This window comes from Triticum urartu, unplaced genomic scaffold, assembly GCF_003073215.2.
Source record: "Triticum urartu cultivar G1812 unplaced genomic scaffold, Tu2.1 TuUngrouped_contig_6263, whole genome shotgun sequence".
NCBI lineage: Eukaryota > Viridiplantae > Streptophyta > Magnoliopsida > Poales > Poaceae > Triticum > Triticum urartu.
In genome coordinates this window covers 1-10,757 of record NW_024117010.1, presented here as the reverse complement: position 1 = coordinate 10,757, position 10,757 = coordinate 1, and the positions used below count along the sequence as shown (strand labels likewise).

At 47.0% G+C, this 10,757-nt stretch overlaps 1 protein-coding gene across 1 annotated transcript; it reads right to left on the bottom strand.

The window, feature by feature from the left end:
• Positions 1-6,045: 6,045 nt before the first annotated feature.
• LOC125530359 (D-3-phosphoglycerate dehydrogenase 2, chloroplastic-like) lies at positions 6,046-10,753 on the bottom strand (the record flags this gene model as incomplete). The annotated part of the gene is made up of 5 exons (XM_048694764.1): positions 6,046-7,045; positions 7,140-7,235; positions 7,334-7,444; positions 7,539-7,915; positions 10,261-10,753. Coding segments are annotated over 5 exons (1,752 nt in total), but the record flags the coding sequence as incomplete, so codon positions are not given.
• Between the last annotated feature and the right edge of the window lie 4 nt (positions 10,754-10,757).

Sequence of the window (10,757 nt, the reverse complement as noted above, 5' to 3'; positions counted from 1 at the left end):
CCCCCCCCCCTCCTTCAAAATGTGCGTGAGCAGTGCGAACCATGACATAGTCACCCACTCGTATCATTTTGACATGTTCCCTTCCATAAAAAAAATGTGCAAATTGGATCCTCAGCATGTGTCGTCGGCTACCTCTTACAAGATCAAATTTAAACAGTATTATTCAGATGTGAAACGTCTTATGACAAATGCTCGGGATTTTATATTGCTTAGAGCATCTCCAATAGAAGATATATATATACCCGGGAAGATCAAATTTAAACAGTATTATTCAGATGTGAAACGTCTTATGACAAATGCTCGGGATTTTACATTGCTTAGAGCATCTCCAATAGAAGATATATATATACCTGGAGATGTAAAAGTAGGTATTGTATAATTTATATCACCAAAAGAAATGCCTTTAATTTACATCTTCAAAAAGAAGTCTCGACTTCAACAAATGATGTATGTTTGGTGATGTCTAGTGCTCCAACAGATGATGTATTTGAAAATGTAAAACTAGTTCTTCGGCGACATGGCGGCGGTGCGGCTCCGGCCGAGGGCCGAGTAGAGATGGGCGCCGGCGGCCGAGCGTGGAGACGGGCGCTAGCAGGGGAGCTCGAATCGGGCAGCCGAGCATCAAATTGAGATGAGAAGCGGGGCGGGGCGGCGGCGAAACTCAAAATGCGCCGGCGGCTGAGCTTCAAATGCGATGGGGCGGGCCGACGGAGCTTCAACTAAGGTGGGGCGGGGCGACAACACTTGAATCAAGCGGCAGCGTGGCGGAAAACGGGGCGGATGCGGTGGAACCTCGTCCTCCGCTGGTGGTGGATGTGGATCACGACGGCGACTGGATGTGGAGCCTGCCGAGCTCCATCCTCCGCAGCCGACTCGAGCGGGCGCTCCTCGAGGATCCCCGGTGGCGTCGCCATGGGAAGATGAGCACGGGAGCGACGACGACGACCGCGCGGTAGGAGGAGGCGGCCATGGTGGCCCGGTGGCAAGGGCGAGGCGCTAGAGCTGGCCGGGGCGGCGAGGAGGCGTCGAATCTGGCCGAAATCGACCGGTGACGGCAGCAGCAAAGGGATCAATAGTTGAAAACTTTCATGATGACGGTTGGTTGACGCGTGGCTGGCCGTTTTACATCTAGGTTTACATTTCCAGCGGTTGGAGATGCAAATTTGTATCTTTAAATGTTGTATTTACATTATCTGAAGCAGGTGATGTAAAAATATATACATCTACATCATCCGTTGGAGCGGCATTTTTAGGCCTTGATGATGTAAAAGATAGTTATTTATACACCTATATCATTTATTGGAGATGCTTTTATAATTCAAAAAATGTATCGCCCCTTAAGGCCACGACAATTCACATCCAAGGAAGATCTTGGCATTAATGTCATATGAGTACATTTTTTTCTTTTGTTTTGAGATGAGGCCAAAGACTGCGCTGTTTTAGGTAATGCGTAACTAAAATGTTCACATCCGAAATCCTCTCTTTAACCCAAATGATAAGTGTTATATGTGTGGCACGTAGTAACACCATTCTCGCGTTTTTACAACTAAAATTACCATAAAAAAGGGAAACAAAATCTAGAAAACTAAAACTGTTCATCCAAACAGAAAGTTGTCATACTTCACATCCCCGGGTAACTAAAGGTACCATCAAAAAAGTCAAAGCAAAATTGCTGCATGCCATACATGTGGCACTTATCAGAGTCCCTCTTTAATTTCTATAAAAATTGTTATTTTATGCTTGTTTTTGGTAGAGAGGCCATATTTTTTTGCTTCTCTCGCTTATCCATAATAATTGTCGTTGATTTAGTACATCCATATTAATTATCATTGATTTAGTACAATTAATATGTTATTTTAGAATCAGTACAATTAATATGTTATTTTAGAATCAGTACAATTAATATGGAAAAAAAAGCTAGTGGTCAACTGACCGATCTTTTCTCTCAAGTCCATGAGGTTCTACGCTTGACACACGTCTTATGGGCCATCACACCGCTTCTCTCCTTCATCCCTTTCTCTACTGAAATGGCCGCATATTTTATCTCTTCTATCCATGCGTTGAATCTAACCTTCGCCTGCAATCTCTTTATGGATCTCATCTGAACATACAAAATGCTCCGTACCGCAGTTCTTGCAACCGGGCACCCGTTTCGAAAAGGCATACCGCAACAAACAGCATGATGCAGAGACCACGGGGTGCTCTCACCGTTGCAGCCGTCGGCGTTCTTACAAGTTTTCGCAACGATAGTACTATTACAGGAATACATAGGAGAAGCTGGAGATGTTTGGTCATATTGCAATGAAGGTTTTGCAACGAGAGTCTTGTTACAGAAAAATAGAGAAGAAGTTTTGCATCAAGGGTTTTGTTGCAAAAAATAGAGAAGAATATTTTTTTTGCAACAGGGTCTTGTTACGGTATATCATAGAAGAGAAGATTTTGCAACAGAGGTCTTGTTACACAAAATTAGAGAAGAAGGAATTTTGTAACATGTCTCTGCTGCAGAAAGTTAGAGAAGAAAAGATTTTCCAACAAGAGCATTGTTGCAGGAAATTAGACAAGAAGAACTGGGCACCTGGTTCGAAAAGGCATACCGCAACAAACAGCGTGATGCAGAGACCACGGGGTGCTCTCACCGTTGCAGCCGTCGGCGTTCTTACAGGTTTTTGCAACAATAGTATTATTGCAGGAATACATAGGAGAAGCTGGAGATGTTTGGTCATATTGCAATGAAGGTTTTGCAACGAGAGTCTTATTACGGAAAATAAAGAAGAAGTTTTGCATCAAGGGTTTTGTTGCAAAAAAATAGAGAAGAATATTTTTTGCAACAAGGTCTTGTTGCGGTATATCAACGAAGAGAAGATTTTGCAACAGAGGTCTTGTTACACAAAATTAGAGAAAAAGGATTTTTGTAACATGACTCTTGCTGCAGAAAGTTAGAGAAGAAAATATTTTCCAACCAGAGTGTTGTTGCAGGAAATTAAACAAGAAGAACGGACGGCACAATCGGACGGCTCGCGAGGCGGTGGATGCCTGACGACGCGTAGCATGGCCCAATTAATATGGATACGAGGGTGAAAACTGAAAAAATAGCGGGCCTCGTGGTGGGCTGCCCGGTGCATGGACCGGGTCCTTGTGTGTGCTGAGCGGGAGCGGGCTTTGTAAAGTGCGAAGGCGCGGGGTCAGCGTGCCTGCCATCCGGCGAGTGACGCCTCCATTCAAAATGAATCGTGTCGGTCTCGGTAACGACCCACCCGCGCGTGCCGCGTGGTATGGCACAGGGGGAGCGGAAGAGACGAACGGCATTCGCTTTGCCTCGCTATCCACCCATTCACAGAATCAACTGATCTCGATTGGGACCTGAGAAGAAAAGGAGTCCACGGATTTTGGAACCTAAACCGAGAACAACTCTATGTTTGCAGGAGTTTCGAAGAAATTTCCGAAGGGCTCGTGCAACGTTTCACACCCGTGGAATCTGGGACAACATTTTTCTATGCTTTTTTTGACACCAAACATTTTATATCCTTATGACTAAGGGCATCTTCAACGGCAACCTATAAATATCTTCCCACATCTGTCCGTTGACACGGGACCAGTCCACGGATACGGATGTGGGAGGGCCATCCAACGCTAGCCGCATACATTTCAAACCACATTTTAACTAATCGGATAAAATTCATGCAAAGTGGCCGATACTAATCAAAGTTCGGATAGAAAACAACACAAATCATCCATACATAGCATGCAAACTAAGTCTAGTACAACAATGTCTGAACACTTGATCTGTGCATTGTGTCATTGCCAAACATACAACTTAGCTATGCTAACATTTGAACATCATGTGATTCACCACATGTATGAAGAACATCCAGAGAATTGATATTTGCCAAACTTCAAAATGAGTATAGGGAGCATCCACAGAATATATTAACAACAAAAATCAAAAGAAAGAAGCTTCTTGGGGCACATCCAACATAACAAAACCATCGAGCAGGTTTTAGGTTTTGTAACTTAGAAAACAACATCATAACAGAGAAGGTCGCCCAAGCAAGGTCATTCCTCTTCTGCAAAAAAAAAAAAAGCAAGGTCGTTCCTGCTACCATTGCAATTGCAGTTCCATATCATGTGGATTGCAGATAACTAGATTAGGACAAGCAACATTCCATACAGTTCATGCATTCTGATGATCAGATCATGCAAGACACCAAAAGATTTAGGAGAATCCTGGAATTAAATTTCTTCCATTTTGGGATGACTGACTCTCGGAACAAAGTACTAAACCGTACGGTATTTTGAAACATGGCAAATTATAGTTCAACCATTTCCAGCTAGGTTTACATGGTTCTAAGTGAATAACAGTTACCAAGTCCTTAGAGGATCTACAGTCAGACTTGGCAAATCCGACCCACTATACGTCTATAGACGCTCCTGGGCAAGCCCGCGGGTGTATCCGGACGGGCCCTTATAATTCACTCCCAGCATTCACATATCTCAAATCTGGACTCTCAAATCCATGCAAATCCATGCACGTCGATCATAAAAGTCAATGTCGTACATAAATAACAAATGTTGGTACTGAGCATAGATAGTGTTTACATAAAATTTATTCTAAGTGCACAAATAAAGCATTAGCTCCTTGGTTTTCATTGTGGGCCCACATGTGCTCCACAAGATCATTGGGTAGCTGTGTGTACATATGATGATCTTGAAGATTCTGATGCATCTGCTGAAAATTCATAAGCTGAGCCACATCTTGATATTTCAGGATTTCAACTTGTTCTCCAGGTGCTTCAAAATCATTGGTTTGGGATACACCATCACCCTCATCCTCGGCAATCATATTGTGCAGAATAACACAATATGTCATCAACTACCACAAAGTTTATGATTCTCACATCATTGCAGCGCTCTACACAATTCCCCAACGAGATTGAAGCACACCAAATGCCCTCTCGACATCCTTTCTAGCCGCTTTCCGCATTGTTGCAAAGTGGCTCTGTTTATTACCATGCGGTTCGAATATGGTCTTCACAAACACCACCCACTGAGGTTAGATACCATCGGCAACATAGTATCACATGTTGTAGTCTCGACCGTTGACGGTGTAGTTGCACGGCGGTGATTTCCCATTGCAAAGCCTCCTGAACACCGGAGATCGTTGAAGGACGTTGATGTCGTTGTGAAAACCCGACATTCCAAAGAAAGCACGCGAAACCCATAAGTCATGTGATGCCACCGCTTCTAGTATGATGGTGGCATCTCTGGTGTTATCTTGATACATTCCCCACAAACCTTTAGGACAATTTTTCCCTTGCCAATGCATGCAATCAATTGATCCGAACATTCTTAGAAACCCCCTTGCCTCTCCAATAGCCAACAACTTCTTCGTGTCCTGCACATTTGGTTCTCCGAGATACTCAGGTCTAAACACCTCCACCACAGCAGGAGAGTGGATTGCTCTACCAGAGCTGGCGGCGCAGAGGCTAGGAACGGCTGCGGAGTGCGCGCGGCGGCGGAGCTGCGAGACGAGCGACGTGGAGGAGGAAAAAGAAAGAAGATAGCAAATGGATCCGACAGGTCTAGGGGGTGGAATTGGTGTAATTTACGATGGGATCGGGCTGTCGGATCCGACATGGCGGACATGTTCAGACGCCCCATATCCATCCCATATTTGGGTTGGATATAAGGTGTCAGTCAGCTCGTACGTTTGAGGCCTGTTTGAGAGAGACATCTAGGTTGAAAAATCGTGACCAAACAGTAACCGGGCAGCCTGCCCGAACGTATGAGGCCGATTTGTGCGCCCGATTGTAGATGCTCTTACGAATTAAAGGTGCACAAAAAAGTTCGCTTGCTATCCTTTTCCCAGGTGATGTTCACCAGTTATCATTACCCTGGAGTTTTCCCAGTTGGGTGTATTCTCCCTTCCTGATTTACCGGTTGGCAACCAGCACAAATCTCTCCCTTCCTCTTAAGTTCGTATTCGTAACTTTGTTTTTCTCCAACTTTATTATAGGCTTATAGCATCCTGCTGTCTTTATAAGTAAATAAAAATAGAAATAAAATGACATGTAAATCATCACCATTACATACAAAATATTTGTGTCTGTATTGCAAGTTTGCAACACACAAACAATTATATCTAGCCAAACAATATAATACTATGATACGACTCTCCATAAACAAGCGCTAGGCGCACAGGTTGACACACACAGCATATACCATACACACACATCGTTCTTATTCAAACGGAGGCCAAACCAAGGCGCCGTGGAAGGATCACTTCACCCCACTCCGCGTGGCATCAAACCAATATGATGCTGCTGCGATGCCACTTATTCTAGCGAGGAGTGGAGCGAGCGCCCCCCGTCCATCATAGCTCGAGGAACACAAACTCCTCGACGGCCGGGATGGCCCCAATCTTCTCGAGCGTCTTCTTGTCCGGCTCCTCGTCCACGCCGATGGCCATGATCGCCTGCTTGCCACGGGAGGTGCGGCCGACGCTCATGAAGCTGACGTTCACGTTCCTCTTCCCGAGGATGTTCCCGACCTTGCCGATCATCCCGGGCTGGTCGCCCTGCCGGCACAGGATCAGGTTCCCCTCCAGGCTGACGTCGACCTCGTAGGGCCCAACGACGGTCAGGTGGGGCACGCCGTACTTGACCCTGCCGACCACGACGATGTCCCCGCCGTCGCTGATCGCCCCGGCGAACCTGGACTGCACGTGCGAAAGGCGCACCTGGATGGACTCCAGCGGCGCCTCGGCGGCGGCGTTGTCGTGGGAGACCCGCTCCTCGGCGATGCGCAGGCCGCGCTGCTTCGCCGTGTAGTCCGCGTTCACGAGGTTGACGAAGGTGCTGGACACGGGCTCCACGATGCCCTTGGTGACCATCGCCCGGAGGAGCCTCGTGTCGAGGTCGTCGGGGTCCCTGGCTGAGGTGTACACCACCTTGACGCCCTTGATGCCGCTCTCCCCGGCGACGAGCTGCACTGCCAGCCTCCCCAGCTTCTCCGCCAGGGAAACATACGGAGCTAGCTCTGACATGACCTGTAAAAGGAAGAAACAGATTCAGAAGAAAGATTTGCCGCATAATCACAGTCTATCACCGACATCTCAACTTCTCAAGAAGCTTCATGCGTACCTCTGCTGGGACCATGGGAGCATTCACGGCGGTCGCTGTGAGCTCACCTCTCAGTGCGCCGCCGACGGCTTCAGCAATTTCGATGGCAACGCCTTCCTGCAATGCGGCAAGTTCGGGTGTGTTGGTACCTCAAAAAGAGCGGCAAGTGGTTTGATTACATCCACTGAAACATTTATCGTAGCCAAGACGCCGACCTGCGCCTCCACTGTGCTTGCTCCAAGATGGGGCGTGACAGTGACATTCTCATGAAGAACCAGCTTGTTGTCCTTCGCCGGGGGCTCCACAGTGAAAACATCAAGAGCTGCCTGATCCAGATTGGCAAACAAAACCTCCACCTTTCAGAGAAATCTCCACACCGGCGAGCCAGAAGAAAGCTGAGAAGAGGAAGCTTCGAATCACCTGAGCAACTTTGCCGGAGTCCAGTGCCCTGACCAGAGCATCCTCATCGATCACTCCGCCCCTGGCCACATTGACGATCCGCACGCCGGTCTTCATCTTCCCGAAGGATTCGTCGTTGAAGACCTTGGATGTCGCCGGGGTGAGCGGCATGTGGAGGGAGATGAAGTCTGCCTTGGCGATGGCCTCCTCGAAGGACACCAGCTCTGCTCCAATGGCACGGGCCTTATCGACCGGGGCATAGGGGTCATGGGCAATCACATGCATCCCTAGCCCTTTCGCTCGCCTTGCCACCTCTGAGCCAACCTTTCCAAAGCCCATGATGGCAAGAGTCTTTCCAACTAGGGAAACTCCAACGTACTTGGCTCTTTGCCATTTGCCTGTGGGAAATCAGTTCAATACTTTTATTAGTAAGAATGAACGAGTTCACTCGCATCACCTGTGGAATTTTTTTGCTTTTGTATTCCGTGATTAAAAGTTACTCCCTCCATCCCGAATTACTCGTCGCTCAAACAGATGATCTAGCACTACAATACGTCTAGATACATCCGTTTGAGCGACAAGTAATTCCACAAAAGAAGTATTTAAGTGTTAAGTTTATGCGACAATGTAAACATGCAAGATAGGAGCATAATCAATTTGACATATCTAGATTGGAAACACTGCTAAGGGCCTCTTTGATTCGTAGGATTTTGAAAATGTAGGAATAGGAAAAGTATAGGGTTGAAGTTTCATGCCCACTTGAATGTTAGCAACAGGATTTCCCCACACTCTGTTACACCCTCCCTTGGGGGACCCGGTTGTTAAACGGCGAGGTGAATTCATCGTTAAAACTTCATGGTAAAAAACTGAAAATACCTACTAGATAGTTAGATAGGATCATATAGCAACTTTTGCAGGCAAAACAAAGGCAGCCTACATCCATCGAATTTCCTCCTTGACAACGCATAATTTTGTTGGCTTCATAAGTGCCAGAAAGCAACAAGTTCCAAAATATCATAGACCGATTTTGCCTCTACATGTAGCACTAAATTTTTGCCACATAGCAGATGAAAATGCTAAAGTTGAACAGGGATCATATTCCCCACTAAGCTGAGGTATCATGCTTGGGACCCATCAAATTTTATTAGTTTCATATTGCCAAAATAGTTTTGCACAGATTCCTCAGTACGAAAAAGGCACCACCCTGCGGAATTTGCAACCGCTTATCACGAGAAAGGTAAAGCCCAACGAAAGTGGACCAGAGAATCTAAAATTATATTCCACTTCCGTTGCTGCTATTTAGTAGTACTACTAAGTAGCAATCATGACATTCAATAGTTTTCATACATATTCACTTTAGTACGCTTCAGTGTGTGATTACACTTAGATTCGCAAAGATGTTGAAAGCATAACTTCCTACTATCTGAACTAATCCCAGAAAGCAAAGACTCCTCACCCACAGCTTTGATGCACCCCTTTTGGCTACACTGGTAAGCTGTCATGATCTTCAAACAGACTTCAGAGACACACAAAAGATGCAATATACTGTACTCAATCAATCACCCACGGCAAGCAGGTCGTCGATATCACAACCCAAATGTCATCTGAAGGCTCTTACCAAATACATTGTTCATTTTCCGTTGTAACGGTTCATCATACTGATACAGTTGGGTTATGGGGGTCATGCGTGTGTACTTTTCCTCCGTTTTCAACACAAAGAGGGAGGTACATTTGTTTATTTTTGGATTTGAGTGCATACAGCTATTACAAAGTGATTAAAAGGAAATCAAACTAGAGATTAATGCTCTCGTGGAGTCACCCTGACAATTGATCTGCTTTTTTTGAGCTGAAACCCTAGAACAGTCGTTCTATGGTAATTTTATTAAATATTATAACTTGCTAATGGGGCATTTTTTATGTTCACAAGTCGAAGGCTGATTTTTCGAAGAAAACCTATCCTGAATATCGTCGGCTCAATCATTGCTGGCTAGTAAAGCGAAGAGCAAAATACTATAATCCCAAAGCAAGCACACGAGCAAACCTCAATTGATCATACGTACTACTAGCTTGTGTGGTTTTTACTTGACTGATCACTACCCTTATATCAGAAAACAGCAAATCTAATTTCCACTGTATGAGCTGACAGAAAAGGAGAGAAGGTAGCAAGGGACAATTATTTCATGGATCAAGACACGTACGCAAGCCTGTGGTCACGACGGCTTCTTTGGTGGTGCCAGCCTAGAAAAATGCGGGTCCTAGCGACGTGGCGGTGTTCATAGGACGCAATAATTTAACATAGGCTCCAACGGAGAGATTCAATCGCCGTCATGCAGATTTACTTTTGAGCTTTAGTGGTTACTTCTTTGTAGCATGCCGCTTCATCCACCTCCGCTTTGGTTCGCCGGCTATTACCCTCTTTGATACGACAACCGTTGCTTTCTACTACTAGCATTGATCCTAAGTATTGAAAGGTGTCCGTCTTAGACACAATATGTCCATGTAAAGTCTAAATTTACCTTTCTCTCGCACCCAACACCACTAAAGTGACACCACCAAATTGGAAATTTAATCACGTGTTCCTATTCTGAGGAGGAGTGAGCGCCAAAGATTATTTGTGGTGTTAATCTGCCGCCCTCCTTCAGAATCGGACGTCGATGTCAAAAATAGTGCTAAAATCTGGAACAATGGCAACTAAAACGGACGTAACTAAACACCATCACAAATGAAGCGATCGGTCACTCACCGGCCTTGAGCGCGGCGTCTGCCTGCGAGACGTTGCGGGCCATGCAGGCGAGCAGCGCGATGCCATGCTCCGCCGCGGCGACGGTGTTGGCCGTGGGGGCGTTCACGACGAGGCCCCCCGCCTCCGTCGACGCCTGCAGGTCCACGTTGTCTATCCCGACGCCGGCCCGGCCGACCACCCGCAGCCGCCCGCGCCCCGCCTCCAGCACCTCCCTCGTCACCTTGGTGCCGCTCCGCACGATGAGCGCGTCGAACTGCGCCACCTTGGCCAGGAGCTCGGCGGGGGACATGCCGTACGCGCACTCCACGTCCGCGAACTGACGCAGCACCTCCAGCCCGGCCTCGCCCAGCTTCTCCGCCACCAGGACCGCAGGCTTCGCCAGCGGCGCCGAGTCCGACACGGAGCGCGAGATCCGGCGCTTCGGCTCAGCAGAGGTCACCGGCACAGTGGCCGCCGGCGACGACAGGATCGCGGTCCGGGCGCCGGGCGCGCCGGGG